Genomic DNA, 17,592 nt, shown 5'->3' on the forward strand with positions numbered 1-17,592 from the left:
CCCTCACCATACTTGATGACTTGATGACAATCACATATTTTTAATGTTTTCATAGCTTTCATTGCATGCAAAAGGGCCCTTTGTCACTGGAATCCCATTAAACCATTGTCATTGTGAATTTACTTCCTTGTTGATTTAGCTTGATAAGCCTCAGACTTACTGTAACAGAAAATGTTTGTCACTCAAAATCTTCCTTTGTAAAAAAGAATCCCTGTACGAAATAGATTTAACAAAGGAGATACCATCCCTTCTACGAGCACACCCAGCGAGCAGGAAACGTTCCCCTAACATCGGTTAAAATGACCTACAAGTTCTAATTACGTTTCAAAGAAAACATTCATATTAAAGAACGTTTTAAGGAAGTTTATCATTTCAAATAAAGTTCTTGTAACTTTAAAACTTAAACTAAGACAAAACGTTTTAACGGCAACATTCTGAAGATGTTTTCAGGAACGATGAAATTCTTCACACAACAGTAAAGGGAGACTGAATTTCATCGCATGGCGAATCTTGAATCTCGTGAAGGGTATTTTGCTGATGTTGACTGATTTATCAACATCAGCAAATAGATATGAACCTTAAACCCTGTAAAGAATTAAACATACATTTCTTTGTTAATTCTTTCTTCAAAGCTTATGTCGACAGTGTTTAAGATAAAACTTTGTACTGTCCTGTACTTTCAAATCCAAACTCTGCTGTCCTCCTGGAGCTGTGATCGATTGGTTTCTTTGGTGCACATTTATTCCCTTTGTTAAGATTAAGTTAAAATACTGTTGTTTTCTATTTATATAGATATTACAATGATTGTGTGTATGATTCAATGACCCAACATTTGATCATTATTTGTCCATGTTTTCAGAAATTGATGAAAAATAAATATTTGTCAAACACAAGTAATCTTTTTAACTGTGCCAAGTCTTAACTGAAAGGTGTTATACCATGGCATTTAAAAACACACCTTCAATAATTAATCCAAATGTTTCTAATACTTTCGGTTTTACTGAAACCAGTTCTGCAGCCGCCCTGTTGTTCTCATACGTACGTTCATACCTTTCAGCTTGCATCAGCATCTGTGGCCAGCCTGCAGGTGTATAAAAGGTGTAGGTGGACGAGAGCTGCAGAGGTAAGTCTGGGAATCATGGCGTCCACACAGGTGCTCCTGCTGCAGCTGCTCCTGGTCTCAGTGGTGTCTGCGTCACATCATTTTGGGGGAACCACGACCTACACCTACAGAGGAAGAAACCCGGATGGAACATTTAAGGTGAGTCAAACAACATTTTAGAATTTGCAGCTTGCATGAGTGATAAAGAGCAAATCAAATTTTCACCTCGTGGAAAGATTTCCGTCGTATGCTGGGAATGCTTGTCACTTATTCTGATGGAATATAAAAATAATTCATTCATTTTAGGTGCAACTTATTATTTAAGATCTATTAAATGTAACTTACTTGTACTTTTTTGTTCTTTGATCTTTAAAATCAACTCTGTTGATTCTTTAAACCTTTTTCACTTGTCGCTCATTAGTGCAGTGAAAACAGCTGTGTAAAATATTGTATTTATTATTGTCACTTTGCAGGGGCAGAATTATATTTCTTTCTCAAGACAGTAAGCCCCCCTCCCCCTATATCTGATACTGACTGCGTGCTGTATGTGTTAAAAGTTGAGTTCAAATTGACTTGGGGGAAGGTCTAAAATAATATTGTGAAAACAATATCCTGCTTTCATTTGACTTGTAAACTACTGGATGCCTAAATTTCCCACGGGATCAATAAAGTGTCTCTGTCTGTTTGTTTGTTTGTTTGTTTGTTCTTCCATCCATATTCTTACAGTTATCCGGGGCCGGGTTGTGGATCACAAATGTTTGATTTAAGAAAATTTATTTTATGATACATGTATACTTAGTTGCATTGGTTGTTGTTGTCAGTCGCATGAACAGACTCAAAATGATTTTAATTGTTAAGTGATATTTGTGGTGTTTTTTTGTTTGTTTCACAAAACTAATTGTAAAAAAGAGCAACCATGTCTCACTGCAGAGCTGCTTTATTCCTCAGGTGGACTTTCGCTACAGGGACACCTACGAGGGCTGTCAGTACTCACACAACTGGTACTGTTACAGAGGTCAATGTGGTTCTAACACCAGAAGTCAGAGAGGCATAATTGACCAGAGCACGAATGCTCCATTGAATGAAAGGCTTTGGTGTGAAACGGAAACAGTCAGTACGAGAAATGTGCCGAGTGACAAACCTTTTACAATGAGGTGAGCTTTTGATGGATTTCAATTATATTGACATTGTTGCTGCTGATCTTAACATGTATTTATTCATTTTGTAGAATATTTTATTAACACATTAAAAAAATACAGTACAATTAAAGCCGCAAGCGACGATAAACGGGCCGTCGCACCATTGTGCATGTCAGTGTGTGCAGCAGCAGCAGGGTGTGCAGCAGCCACAGGCAATGCTCCATTAGGTGGTGCTATCAGCATGACCTTAATCAGAATCAGAATCAGCTTTATTGGCGCAGTATGTGGGCACATACAAGGAATTTGACTCCAGTTTTCTTTGCTCTCAAAGTACAGACACATACTAAACAGACATACTACAGACAAAGGTAACCCGGACACTTAGACACTAAAAACTAAATCTTAAACTATACAGACCTATGGATACAAAACATATTTGACAAATTATTAATATATATAAGTATATATACACATTATCTAAAGAAAGCAACAACACTTATAGACAAAAGACAATAGTGCAATGGTGCAATAGAGAGTGCAAAGGTGCAGAGATAAATATGTTCAGGGCAGCAACCTCATCAAACCTGTTAAATTTGAAGCTCGTTGAACATCGTATATGAGCGTTACCACTGGCTCTTATCAGTAGTTGGGGCTATGAGTAAGAACGACAATTAATATGGAGATCTGTTGAGGCTAGGACTGGCATCATACAAATTTGAGGTTGATATGTAGGTGAAACCTGCTGAGGGGGCTGACTTATAGGGGGCGCTATGGAGCCATTTTGCCAGGCCCATGAGTTTTGGGGCACCCATCAGTGCTCAGGCCCTAATTACAAGGGCCGCTGAAGGGAATAGTTTTAAAACGCTTGAGGAGTTTGTAAAGTGACATAAAACATTTCAAAACAATATTTATGTTTCTACCATTAACTAAGACATAATAAATGAGACGATGTAGCACAGTACTTGACAGTAATGCACCCATAGATATCGACATATTGCACAGTGTAATGAATCAGTCATATTTGGGCACAAAGAACACAGCACCTTCAAAGCATATGCAACCACACAAACACAGCCTCACGATCCTGCTAACAGTCCTTTACTTGCACAGAATCGTATCTGTTGTGGATCTGATTATCATGAAAGCAGTTCTTCCTTGCAGCATCTAATGGTTGATTTTCTCGCACAAACCAGGGCAGCGAGCTGTTGTTGGATCTCAACGCGTAACTTGGTCTCAAATTGGAGGCTAATGACTTTCGTGGATTTGGGAACAAGATCTGACACCAGAGAACCGAACAGATCACCAGACATTGGCATTCTACCTTTCCTACGGTAAGTCAACTGCTTTCAGCATGAAGTGTTTGGCTCGCCAGATCGGTTATTAAGAAAGAAAAACAAAGACATGCAAGTCCACAAACGCTACAACCAAAACATAGACATAGCAGAAATGTAGCTACAAACAAATAAACCTAATAAAAATGCTATGAGTACATACAAATGAGCAGCTTGAAAGTGATAAGTGGATAATAAGCAAAGCATTGTTAAACATAAATGTGTCCATTCAAGGGTCCCTCTGAACTGCCCACGGACATACAAGCTGATTGCCTTTGATCCTGACGGTGACAAAGTTCGATGCCGATACGGAAATATCCACAATGTAGAGTGCAGCGGGTGCAACCAACCTTCAGGCTTCCACTTAGATCAGGTTAGTTGAAAGATCTGTTTCCTAATACATCATACAACACTGTACTAAATACTAAAATATTAAATGTTCTCATGGTTAGGACTCCTGCACATTACAATACAGCAGAGCCACCTTTGACTACAGAGTTTATGGCTTTGAGATGGTGGTGGAGGACTTCCCAAAACAACCGATCACTGTAGCCTACACAGACGGATCTCAGTCCTCCAGGATTCCACCTGCAAAGAGGACAAAGAGACTTTCACCAACACTACAACCACCAACAACAACCACCCCATGGTGGTGGTGGCATACAACCACACCACCAACAACAACAACAAACACCCCATGGTGGTGGTGGCATACAACCACACCACCAACAACAACAACAAACACCCCATGGTGGTGGTGGCATACAACCACACCACCAACAACAACAACAACAAACACCCCATGGTGGTGGTGGCATACAACCACACCACCAACAACAACAACAACAACAACAAACACCCCATGGTGGTGGTGGCATACAACCACACCACCAACAACAACAACAACAAACACCCCAAGGTGGTGGTGGCATACAACCACACCACCAACAACAACAACAACAAACACCCCATGGTGGTGGTGGTGGCATACAACCACACCACCACCAACAACAACAACAACAACAACAACAACAACAAACACCCCATGGTGGTGGTGGCATACAACCACAGCACCAACAACAACAACAAACACCCCATGGTGGTGGTGGCAACATACCCCATCAACCCCTACCCCATGGAGGTGGTGGCAAACTACCACACAGCCAACAACCACCACACCAGCGACCACATCCACCTCATGGTGGTGGTGGAGTACTGCCCCATCACCTACTACCCCATGGAGGTGGTGGCAAACTACCACACAGCCAACAACCACCACACCAGCGACCACATCCACCTCACAGAGGTGGGGGCATACTACCACACGACCACCAACCATTCCATCCTCTCCCCTCAGTAAACTACCTTTGCATTTCTCCTTTCTTGGTAAGTCTGGTTTAACTCATCCTTATTATTGTCTGACTGTATTTTTCATGAGTCATTCTCAACTTTGTCATATTGTCAGCAGAAAACCTGCTGCACATTTCTCATTGGGTTGAAAGCATTATAGTATTTACTTAGGAGTTATTTACCTTATCAACAGGGCCGCCATTTTCCTCTGACATCACACTCATGGTGGGAAACTCAAATCCCGTTTTAATGTCATAGCGCTGAGTTCTAGGTTGCAGATCCTACGAACGCAGATAATCTGAGAGGAGACATATCCAGGTAAAAAACGATCTGATAACCCATTTGTTACATTAGAAAACAGCCAACATTAGCATTCAATTCAGAACCAATTCCTAACTACCATTTGATAGTGTTACATGATACAAACTAGACAGGAATGTACAGTATATGTTAGCTGTGTGTTTGTTAGTTCATGGGTTATCAAATATGTTATTTTACCCTGAAATATGGCTCTCTGTCTCCTTCAGGGTCTCAATTAATTTTCTTTTGTTTTGCTGATCATGATGAAGTGATGTTGATTTATCAGATTCTCTATGTCTATTCAAATTTTAACCTGGAAAAATTTCTGTACGATTTTTAAAAACAATTGAGCTTATTACTCTGCGTCAAAAGAAAATGGCTGCCATGTTAATATGATGACTTGAGGTCTGGAGTCCCAGTCCCCCTTAAAAATTCAAATCATTACATTCGGAAAATACAATTACCATAGAGTAGACCCCCCCCACCCCTCAAATTCTTGGAAAGATGGAGAACATCCAATAATATGTCACATATAATTTTAAATAGAATCAAAATAATCATTTTCCTTTAAATCCAGTGGACAAACCTGTTCCCTCATGTCAGCTGGGACTCTACTTACCAAAGTATTTGCCCCCAACACCTGACAATGGAGTGCACATTCAAGCAGAGGTCAACAAAGAAGTGGAGATCAGAGTCAGAGCTCAAGCTGCATTTTCAGTGTAAGTGAGAACCAACGAGATCAGAAGCAAAACATTGTCATCATCTTAGAAAAGACTATCAAGGACATGTCTGCGTTCTTTGTCATGTTCTCATGCAGAATACAGGACATCATCTTCAGTGGGCCGCAGAAAACCAAAAAGGTCAAAACCACCCATAACGAGTTCGTCATTACGTGGACACCAACTTCAGAAGACCTGGGAAATCATTACGTGATCTGCTTTGCTGTGGAGTCTAAGGCCGGGTGAGTCTTGGGTTTATTTCTTGTATGACTTTATTAGTCTGGGAGTGTGTTTCTATGATTTTAAATGTTTTAGCAGTTATTTATTTAAAAGAAACACAAAGGAATCAAAGGCAGTTTCAAATAAATCTTCAGCGATACGATTCAGTCTACAAGATACGGGGCTGTACATTGTCCCCGAGTCCCTTATTGTCCTGGAGTCCAAAATCTGTGATGGGCTCGGGTGCTGCACAAACTTAGCTGTCCTCACAGTAGTAATAATAAAAAACAACATATAAAGTAGCACATACTATTCATAACCACAAGTTACATATATTGCACATGTTCCACATGATACAATGATATGTGACAGGAGATAAAAACACTGGGGAGCACCACCTTGGCAGCCTCAAGCCATAAAATTCTTATTGAAGTATCCATAAATTAGTTTTCAATTTTCTTTTCAAGATTAATAGATTGGTTTAGAAAAAAAGGGTATCAGTCAAGAATACAAGTAGCATTAATTTATTAATTGCTTAATGGTAACAGAAACCTGCCCCCCTATTGCCAACAAAACAGCCCTGACCCATTGAGGCAAGGATGACTTTAGACCTCTGAAGGTGTGCTGAGGTATCGTGCAGCAAGACATTAGCAGATCTTTAAGTCCTGTATGCTGCGAGGTGGGGCCTCCATGGATCGGACTTGTTTGTCCAGCACATCCCACAGACGCTCCGTTGGATTGAGATCTGGGGAATCTGGAGGCCGAGTCAACACCTTGAACTCGTTCCTCAAACCATTCCTGAACCATGTCTGCAGTGAGACAGGGCACGTTAACCTGCTGAGAGAGGCCACTGTCATTAGGGAATACTGTTTCCATGAAGGGGTGGACTTGGTCTGCAACAATGTTTAGGAGGTGGTACGTGTCATAGTAACATCCACATGAACGCAAGACCCAAGGTTTCCCAGCAGAACATCGCCCAAAGCATCACACTGCCTCCATGGGCTCGTCTTATTCCCATAGTGCATCCTGGTGCCATGTGTGAGAAAACGCGATTCATCAGACCAGGCCTCCTTCTTCCACCGCTCCGAGGTCCAGTTGTGATGCTCACGTGACCATTGTAGGTGCTTTCGGCGTTAGACTCCTAACCCTGACCACACTGTGATGCTCTGTGTGTTCTGACACCTTTCTATCAGAACCAGCATTACCTTTCTCAGCAGTTTGAGCTTCAGTAGCTCTTTGTTGGCTCTGACCACACAGGCCAGCCTTCACTCCCCACTTGCATCAATGAGCCTTGGCCACCCATGACCTCACCTTATCACTGTTCTCCTTCCATGGACCACTTATGGTAGGTAGGCTACTGACCACTGCAGACCAGGAACATCCCACATGAGCTGTAGTTTTGGAGATGCTCTGACCCAGTCGTCCGACCCTAACAGTTTGGCTGTCGTCAAAGTCGCTCACATCCTAACGCCCATTTTTCCTGCTTCCGACACACCGACACGTCAACTTCGAGGGCAAAATATTCATTTGCTGCCTCACATATCCCACCAACTGACAGAGGCCATTGTAACGAGATAATCAATATTTATAATTTCACCTGGTAATGATTTGACAAATCAGCCTGAGCTACATTTCTCTCCAAGTGTTCAATCGGTGTTCTCTGATGCTTTTCAGGTTTAACGTCTATCAGTCAGATATGAGGTGTGTTGTGGTGGACGTTCGAAAGAAGACAGGTGAGTCTATTTACTACTTTAACATTTTGTATGTATATAAAGCAAACAACAAACAAATATTGATGCTACACATCTACAGGATACACATACTCAATGCTTTGTTTAAAGGGGCTATATGTAAGATTTCACATATATTCATCAAACAAATATCACTTTTTATTGCCAATCTGTGAAGGGACAGTAGAGGAACTGATAAATCGAGACCTTTCCCAACTTCCTCCATCAGCCCGAACAACCTGTGAGCTGATTTTTATGTAAAGTACTCGGGTCGGTTTGTCCGCCAAACAAGAGGATGTGAGGTATCTGCGCGTTCGCGAGTACCTCACATGAACCGAGAGTTAATTCTGCACCACTACAGTCAACAGTGTGCAACACGAGACAACGCAAGCTGTGAAATGGAGATGGATAATGTTAACAAACGACAGCACCCACAACAACACCTACACAATGTACACACGAGAATAATAAAATAAAAGTTTAATCTAGTGAAGCCCGTCTGAGCAAACAGGAATGTGACCGATGTCCGGCGGAAAACTAGAGTCAACACAGTTCAAAACAGACCCAGGACTGGCTTTCTTGCTATGCATTGTAAGCTTATCGTTAGCGTTGTAGTTAGTAAAACTTATTGTTGTCATAGAAACAAAAGATTTTTTCTCTCACAGCACAAGTGCTTCATGCCAGCTCTCTGCAGCCGCCCTGCCCCGCCTGGCTAATGTTCGCTAATGCTTGTGATGATTTGCTGGTTCGCCGGCGTAATTTGCCGTTTGGTTACGAAGCACAATGCCGGAGTCATGCAGCGTAGTCATGTTAGAGCTAGCTAGCTCAACCCCCCTGCCCCATTAAGCCCGTAACAAAATAATAAAATTAGAGACTAAAATAAAAATAAAGGCAATTAAAATTACAACTATACACTGCACCATTGAGTAGAGGCTGTATGGAGGTATTGCAAATTTAAACATGATAAGCAACATTTTGGTTACGAAGCACAATGCCAGATCCATGCAGTGTAGTTATGTCAGAGCTATTTGCCTAACCTTAGCATGCTCGCTAACGTTATGACAACCAAAATACCATCCGAGTGTGTATGTCAGTGTTGTCAGTCTAGCTTGACATATAACTTCCCCACCTAACATGATGCTGAGTTAGGTGTTATGACAAACAGTGTTGATTTCTGACAACATGACGCCGGTCAGCCTGATACCGGTCAATGAACACGACTCGTCAGTGAAAAGTAAACAGAGGTGATGAGTTCCGAGACTGAGCATGCTCAGTTTCATGTGTCTTCGGCAAAAACCCTGGATGCTTGTTCATGCATGTGAGTGTCCGGGCGAGCGTGTACAAGAAGGTTGACTGCAGTTCACTCAAAGGCCGACCATGTTGCTAGGAATGCGGATTTTCTGAAAGTTACATACAGCACCTTTAAAGTATTGGCTCCATGTCCGGTAAATATCATATAGTGTTCCTGTAAGAGGTGTACAAATACAGCAAGGGGTATTTTATTTTTTGAATTTAAAAAAAAGGTGATTTAAAAATTAACATGTTGGCCGCCGGTTTAGCTCAGTGGTTAAATCAGCGACTATATACAGAGGCTACAATCCTAAATGTGGCGGCCCTGGGTTCAACTCCCATCCTCGGCCCCTTGCCGCCTGTCATCCCCCGCTCTCTCTTTCCCCGTTTCCGACACTGTCCTCTGTCTACAAAGGCATGAAAGGCCAAAAAAAATTAATTATAGTTATAATTCTACTTTTGTAATTTCAAGAGTAAATGGTAAATGGACTGTACTTATATAGCACTTTTCTAGTCTTTGCGACACTCAAAGCTGCTTTTACACTACATGTCACATTCTCACATTCACACACTGATGGCAGAGGCTGCTACGTAAAGTGCCCAACTGTCAATCAGTCTTCACATTAACACACCGTTGGCTATGCCACCCGGCGCAATATGGGGTTCAGTGTCTTGCCCAAGGACACTTGGACATGTAGACCGCGGGAGCTGGGGATCGAACCACCAACCTTACAATTGAAAGACAACCGACTCTAACACTGAGCTACCAATATAAATGGTAGGTCGATAAAGGACATATCATTTTGAATAATCCGATTTTCAATCCAATTGTTAATTGTTATAAACTGTCAACGATCCCAATAAACACAACAAGTTTATGTTTGTTCTTTATCTTGTCAGAATGGTGTTCGTACTGACAAGATGAACAGAAAAAATAAAGTTGAAAAACACATGCAAAGTCCTAAACAAATGTAACTATGGAAATGTGCAGTGCGATTGCCCTTGTTGGCCTCTGTATGTTAGGTCTGCACAAAGGCAGTTTTGATATTAAATGGTCGAGAAAAAATGAAATGAAAATGAAAAAATTGATTATTGGTCAGTTGTAGAAGTAATAAAGCGAAAAAAAACAGGAAGAGAAGTAAAAAATAACACGAGGACAGCAAAAAAAAATACAAAAACGCGAAATAGTATAAAACTTGTTTAGTAAATGAGACGCTAGAGGAGCAGCGCTGTAATCTTTCTCTTTAGAGAAGCTCGTTCTCTGATGGTCAGGGGTCACTTGGCTAAAGAAAATAATTCAAAGGGAGTTCATGATTGAAAAAGTTTGAGAACCTTTGAAGTAGAGAACATTTTTAAGCTGCAAACATGCACTTTGTTTTATTCGGGTATATTTAACTACCAAACTAATCTCACAATTGGATGATCTTGTTAGTACATGTACTGACTAATGTTAAGTACCACATGCAACCTCATTGGGCTTTTTTTAATACATAATATTCTTTTTTAAAACGTGCGTAGCTCTCAACATAATGTGTGTTTTTCAATGAAAATAAAAGGGATTGCACATCTCTTGCTCTAGTGGAAGCTAATGTGATCTGCAAGCAGTCCACAATGAGAGTAGAGGTTGACAAATCAACGTTTCCCAGACTACATGAGGATCATCTGCAGCTCAATGACCCGTCCAACGTCGTCTGCAGCCTGCAGACACACTCAAACAGCACTCATGTCATCGGCATCATCCCCCTCAACGCCTGCGGCACTCAGATCGAGGTAACGGGGTCATTTGTTCCTTTTTTAGTTGTTGCTTTTTCCTTCTTAACAGTGTGAGGACTGAATGCATATCCTCTTACTCTGCAGGAAGATGACAAGTACCTAAAGTTCAAGAATGAAATCAGCACAGTTGACAACAAAAAAGACCTGATCACCAGGAAACACCTGCTGGAAGTTAAGTTCTACTGTCAGTACCCCAAACGGGGGAACGTGACTGAGGCCTTCACAGCACACAGAAATATTACCACAGTGTGGGAGAAAGGCTTTGGAAAGTTCACGTACCAGTTTGAGTTCTTTCCTAACGCCCAGTTCCAGACCATGATGGATCCGAGCTCTTACCCTCTGGAGTACGGCTTAGGGAACAGGATCTACATGCAGATCGAGGCCACGTCTTCAGTCAACAACACCGAGCTGTTTGTGGAGTCCTGCAGAGCTTCACCATATGACAACCCCAACTACCGGCCAACCTACCCCATCATTGATAATGGGTAGGCATGAGTACGCCCCCTAGTGGCAGCAGAGGACATAACAAAACATTTTATGTATATTTCATCTATTTAATTGATTTATTTGAAAACATTTCACAACAATATGTTCAGTTTTTTTATCTGCTTATTTTTAAAACATTTTTATTTGTTGTCACAGCTATTCCCCAAGTTTACAGATACACACATGTTCTTTGTATTTGTCTATGCAGTTGTTTAACAGAGATATCTGTTCGCCCACGTTTATGTCGGCTATTAATTTCAAACAAGCTCTGATTCCAGTTAGGGAGTGTTTTTTTGTTTGTTTTTTCTGTTTATCTTCTGCTTTTATCGACACTCTCAAAACAATAACTCCTCTGCCCATGAACTTTTTTATCTGCTCTGACAGGTGCAACGTGGACTCAACTGTTAGAATCCATTCTCCTGCCCATAGCAGACAGTTCAGGTTCAGCATGGAGGCCTTCAAGTTCATTGGCTTACACGACCAGGTGAAGAATGCACTTTGTGGTTAGACTGGAGAAACTCAAGTTTTTTTTTAATCTAACAGGATTTATAAAATGATGTCTGAGTTGGTTGTACAGTGCATGGAGACATTGAAATATTAATGCTTTCAGTCCATAGACTGTAAAAGATGGCCGACATGGCAGCTCCCTAAGGGCCCGATCAGACAGAGCGCGTTTTGCAGGCTGTAAAACTGGAGCCGCACCGCACTGCCTTTTTTGTTGACTTCCTGACATAATGAGCACATGTCCTGTTGTATTCAGGTGTACATCAGCTGCTCAGTCCTGATGTGTCAAGCAGGAGACCCCAACACCAGGTGCTCGAAGGGATGCCTCAACTCCACACTGTCCCCTAGTCTATACAATCACAAGCGTAAGAGAGCGGCTGTCACCCAGAGTTCGGCGCACTTCATTTCCCAGGGTCCCCTGCAGTTGAGGAGATCAGCGAGATCAGCATCAGATGTGACAGAAAGCCCAGGTAGGAAAACAGGAAGTGCTTTCTTCACAGCACACCTGCCTTGTTTGACTCCCAGTTTGGACATGATCAGATTCAAGTTGTGCTTCTCTTTTCTCCAGGGATCAACCTGAATCTCAACCTGGTTTTCATCGCTGGATGTCTTCTTGCAGCTGTTGGCATGATCAGCGGAGTGGCCGTGTACAAAGCCAAAATATCAGGGGTGAAATACCAGCCTCTGCCCACACTTGAAAGTTAAGGCAGCAGTGTGGGCAGAGAAACAATTCCATATTAATTACACTGGAATATAAGCAGTTATTTAGATTATGTCTGCTGAGGGATTTGGGTGTTCATGTATCTAATTATGTGCAAATTAAAATGAAGGAATTTTTCGACCTCTTAAGATTCGTCCACAACTGTGTAAACTTGACACACACCTGTGAAGAGAGATCTGTACCTGTGCAAATAGAAAATCACATAATAAGTTTGACATAAACTGAAAGGATGATCATGTAGCACTGCAGCTGCTGGGTGATTGTTCAGTTGTGTTTCTTTTATCCGATTAAGCTTTACAACATCTTTCAGCTATATCATGTTACTGTTTGATTTAAAGGAAGTTGATTGTTGACTGTTTTGTCTCATCATAAGTTTAAATAAAAATCTTTAACAGGCCGTCATGTCATGTTCAAAATCCTTTATGGCTTAACCTTAGACAGTAACACAATATGATACAATACAACAATACCATGCAGTATACTTAACCCTGACATACTGTTTTGACATTTGACAGCAGTAAAAATACCCTAAACGTCATTCTTTTAGCCTGAAATTTGATGGCTTTTCCTGAAGTGACCCAAAATACATACAAATAAAAATATTTTATTAACTTGTGTTTTTGTATAGGTGCTACACATTTTTGCACAAAGAGGCTGTTACGGGTCACATTTGACCCGTATCTATTCAGATGGATTTTAGATCTACCAGTGTGGGTCAAATAAAGGAAAATTGTGGTTTTATGGAATCTTGAAACTGTGAGAATGTACATGTCATGTTTGTGTGCATTTTATATGCGAAAGAGGTGGCAGAGTTCAAGGGGACCTCACCACTGTCACGAGAACTGTCTGTGTTCCAAAACCTTTGCCCAGGTTCCCGCAGAGACAGACACCTGCTGGTCTTTGAAGAGGCAGGGGGAATCCCAAAATATTGAAAGAGTAAACAAACAACATAGGAGCATCATATGTATGATCATATTTATGCATCATATATGGTGCATAAAGGGAACAGAAGTCATCCAGAGGTCAGACGGGTGCAGGTGCACAGACACAAGATGCACCTGCACCTGCAATGTAATAAAATAATGTAGAAAGTAACAATTGGAATCTGTTTGTGTCGGGAGGGAGGTGGTGGGGGTCATAACATTATAAAGGTCGATATGAGCTGCCATTTCAGTGACAGACATCATGGCAGCAAGACTGAATATCCAACAGGCCCTGGATCTACTCTTCCGAGATGAGTCTCATACTGATTTAGAGGAGGACGTGTCAGAGCAGGAAGACAACGTGGAAGAAAACTCCCCGCCTGATGAAGATGACTCTGATGGAGAGGAGCAGACAGCAGGGCAGACATTTATGTCAAAAAACAGTGCTATCTGTTGGTCGTCACTTCCACATCATGTTGCAGGCAGGATGGCAGCAGAAAATGTCATTCGAATGACTCCAGGACCCACAAGACTGGCCATCTCCCATGCAGCTGACATTTTGTCAACATTCCAGCTCTTCCTCCCTCTAGCCATTGAAAAAATTATAATTGAAATGACAAACGTGGGGGGGATTAAAGACCATGGATGTGACTGACCTACATGCCTACATGGGGCTTCTAATACTGGCTGGTGTGTACAGATCCCGAGGTGAGGCTGCTTCCCGTCTCTGGAATGCTGAGACGGGAAGACCAATTTATCGAGCCACCGTGTCCCTGGAAATGTTCCGTACCATATCAGCAGGGACAACCTGCTGCAAATGTGGGAAACACATGTGCAAGATCCCCACACGGAAAGTGTCCCACCTCTGCTTCGAATGCAGAGACTAGTTCACAATAAGCACTTTATATCTTATGATATAGCAGTGAGGACAGAGTTCAGTGGTTATATTATGATGTCCAAAAGTTCCAGAATGTTCATATTATTTTCAAGGTCAATAAAATATATTCAAATCATTATGGCTTTTATATTTTTTATTGCTTACATATATTACATGACATTATATTGTGTAATAGATATTTTTCACCAAAAACGAGTGGTGTATAACTTGAAAAATACACTTTCCCTGCTCTTTGAAACATTTATGAAGGATTAATCATTCATTTTTTTAAGTAGCATAGGCTATTTAAACATTCTGAATAGGTTTGTAGTTAAAAATTTGGTGGAAATACTTGCTACAAGGGAATTCTTGGTCCGGACCATACTGTTACTGTACTTATACTTATAATAAATTTACCTCTTAGTTCCGTGTGTGATATTGTGTGTCTGTTTCTGCGTTCAGTAGAGAGCACCCATTAGAATGAGAGTGTGAGATGGAGAGCTTGGTGTGGCAGTGTTTGGCCCGTGTGTGGCTCGAGCAGGAATCTCCCTGAGGTGAAACAGGTGTGTGAAGCAGCAGTGAGCTTGTCCACGTCTTCCAGCATCACCAGATTGGTAAAAAATCAAGCCGTATCATGATTTAAGGAGACGAAGGAAACAAAAGCTTGCCCTCACAGTCCTCTGTCCCATAAACAATTATTATTTCACTGTATCTGCAAACACACTGCTTTTCCCTTATGAGTCAAAGCGCTGCTGTGCATGCGGGTGGAAAATAGTAATGATACTTCCACTGGGTGCTTTGGCGCTTTGTGCAGAGTGTACGATTGGGCCCTGTGTTTCATGTTTGTCCTAAGAAAGGCTGCTCTCTCCAAGCAACGGTTTTCCCACTGGATAGTGGACGTTATCAACCATGCATGTTTCGTGGATGGTCGCCATCTGGGATGAGGTGCCATTCCACAAGAAGTGTCCACATCCTGGGCAGCCCTGAGAGGGGTGCCCCTGAAGGCCATTTGTGCCAACAAGCACCTTCACTAGGTTCCACAGGGTGAACATCACCACACCCTATCCATTGGGCCTCTTACCAAATTCTTCAGTGTCATTGCAATGAGTATTATGTTGGGCATTCCTCATACTCTGTTGGAATAGGTCAGAATCCTTTTGGTCTCGCAAGAAGTTTCTGTAGGAACAGAACTTCTGATGACACCAGAAGATATAGACCAGTCTGGGGCCATCGGGTCACATGTGACTTTGTTGGTAAAGCTACTCATCCTGTGGATGCACAATATGGTGTCATTCAGTGTTTGAAGCATAGCCTCTGGTGGTCATCCAGATTCATAGAACTGTAGTTACATATGTAACTCTTGTTTGTGCCGCTACGCGTGGGTTGTTCCTCAGCTTGTTTGTAACATGACCTCTCTGTGTTTAAAACATTTTCCTGATGAAATAGCCAACTGAATAAAGGCTTATTACTTTTTTCCATAAGAGCGCGTTTTTTCACCTTTTACAGTTTCTATCTACCCAACAAAAGAGCACTTTCATAACACCTGTTTGAACTTCTGAGCAATCCAGACTCTCCTTTTCTTTGCTAACTGCAGATTAAACTGAGGTGCACAGAGATTCATTAGTCTGTCTTACTCACAGTTGTACATCAAACAGAAAGCAATAAAATATAAATAATTTTTCAGAATACATACGTTTATATTAATTATTGTCCACCCTGCCACGAATTGCTTCCAACTGATCCTGATTACCTGCCTGCCCTGGTGTAGCCTTCCAGCAGTTGTTTCTAGTGTTTCTGGTTATGGTTACGTGGGGACATTGTCCTACTCCAAGATGAATTAGTTTTCCTGATTATCTGCCCGATCATTTGTACAAAGAACCCTGTTTTGGCAAGACCTTTATTTTTCCTCCTGTTTTGAGTTGCGCATTTGAGTACTCTGCACTGTGGTTTCCTTCTATGTTATGATAGCAATTAAACTTTAGGATGTCCTTGACAATTAAAGTTCAAAGATAAATATCAAAATGTTTTTCCAATAATTTAATTGTTATCTTTTGTTTTCTTATCAATCAAACAATCATTTTTTTTATTTATATAGCACCAAATCTGAACAATAGTAATCTCAGGACACTTAACAATAGGGAGGGTGTAGACAGTACTCTTTATATTATTTACAGAGACCCAACATTAATCTAACATGAACAAGAAAAACCTCCTGTTGGCTTGCTGTTTGGAAAACTGGTGTGTGGTGATGTGTCCCTGGTCTTGAGCTTCTAATCCAAAGAGATTTGTCAAAATGTGAATGTGTGCCTGTGATTGTGTCGCAAGGGACAGTCTGTTCAGCCTGGGGCGGCTGTGGCTCAGTGGTAGAGTTGTCGTCTCAATCAGAAGGTTGGCGGTTCGATCCCAGGCTGCCCTGACATGTCGAAGTGTCCTCGGGCAAGACACTGAACCCCAAATTGCTCCCGGTGGCATTGCCATCAGGTATGAATGCATAGATCATTAACTCTCAGATGTACGTTGCTTTGGACAAAAGCGTCTGCTTAATGAAATTGTAACATTGAGTATGTTGTGCAGTAGTGGTTGTGTGATGATATTCAAAAGCTGTTGTTTTGCTGCTGTTGGTGAAATGGATGCCCTTTTTCTTTCATGTGTTCAGCTAAGGTGTGCTGTAGATTCAGTTATTAGCACTTGGGGGTGGTTGATCTCTGTCTTGTCAATGGTGGGCTGGGGTCGTTGGGGTCGTAGAAGCCCTCTGAAGTGCCAAATGAAGTGGCTCATCTACAGCTTCCTGAGGCTGCAGTGTGTTTCTTGAGCTAAAATAATAACATGACATATACAATAACATAAAAATAACATGTCATTACTTTAACTTAATGTACCAGGTTGATAAAAAAAAAAATTAAAAAGTAGGTTTGACAATGACAATGGAAAATGTGTGCGCGGTAGGTGTTAGGGGATTGAATGTACTCCAGGATAAAACCTTTATGCAGGTCATCCTGAAGGAGGTCAACTCTGAGAATGAGGACACTTGCCTGTTTATAAGGGCAGCGTCGGAGCCCTGTGCCCTAACCTTTTGGAAAACCTCTAATAAACCAAAGCATGCACAAAACACATTTTAATTTTTATCA

At 41.4% G+C, this 17,592-nt stretch overlaps 1 protein-coding gene across 1 annotated transcript; it reads left to right on the top strand.

Moving 5' to 3' along the window:
- The first annotated feature begins 1,133 nt into the window (after positions 1 to 1,133).
- Positions 1,134 to 13,061, top strand: LOC138600311 (uncharacterized). Its single transcript, XM_069671724.1, has 13 exons — positions 1,134 to 1,261; positions 2,051 to 2,256; positions 3,435 to 3,572; positions 3,807 to 3,945; positions 4,025 to 4,958; positions 5,800 to 5,941; positions 6,040 to 6,183; positions 7,835 to 7,893; positions 10,760 to 10,950; positions 11,038 to 11,438; positions 11,824 to 11,923; positions 12,200 to 12,413; positions 12,512 to 13,061. The coding sequence occupies exons 1-13, from the start codon at positions 1,139 to 1,141 to the stop codon at positions 12,646 to 12,648; spliced, it is 2,928 nt and encodes a 975-aa protein (XP_069527825.1). The 5' UTR covers positions 1,134 to 1,138; the 3' UTR covers positions 12,649 to 13,061.
- Positions 13,062 to 17,592: the final 4,531 nt, after the last annotated feature.

This window comes from Semicossyphus pulcher, unplaced genomic scaffold, assembly GCF_022749685.1.
Source record: "Semicossyphus pulcher isolate SPU_LCO1_2020_fin unplaced genomic scaffold, fSemPul1.0.p SCAF_1, whole genome shotgun sequence".
NCBI lineage: Eukaryota > Metazoa > Chordata > Actinopteri > Labriformes > Labridae > Semicossyphus > Semicossyphus pulcher.

Bases quoted from the DNA above. Each gene is read 5' to 3' on its own strand.
- LOC138600311 (XM_069671724.1), top strand. From the start codon at position 1,139: ATGGCGTCCACACAGGTGCTCCTGCTGCAGCTGCTCCTGGTCTCAGTG. The intron at 1,262-2,050 runs GTGAGTCAAACA...TTTATTCCTCAG, and splicing joins ACCCGGATGGAACATTTAAG to GTGGACTTTCGCTACAGGGA. The intron at 10,951-11,037 runs GTAACGGGGTCA...CTTACTCTGCAG, and splicing joins CCTGCGGCACTCAGATCGAG to GAAGATGACAAGTACCTAAA.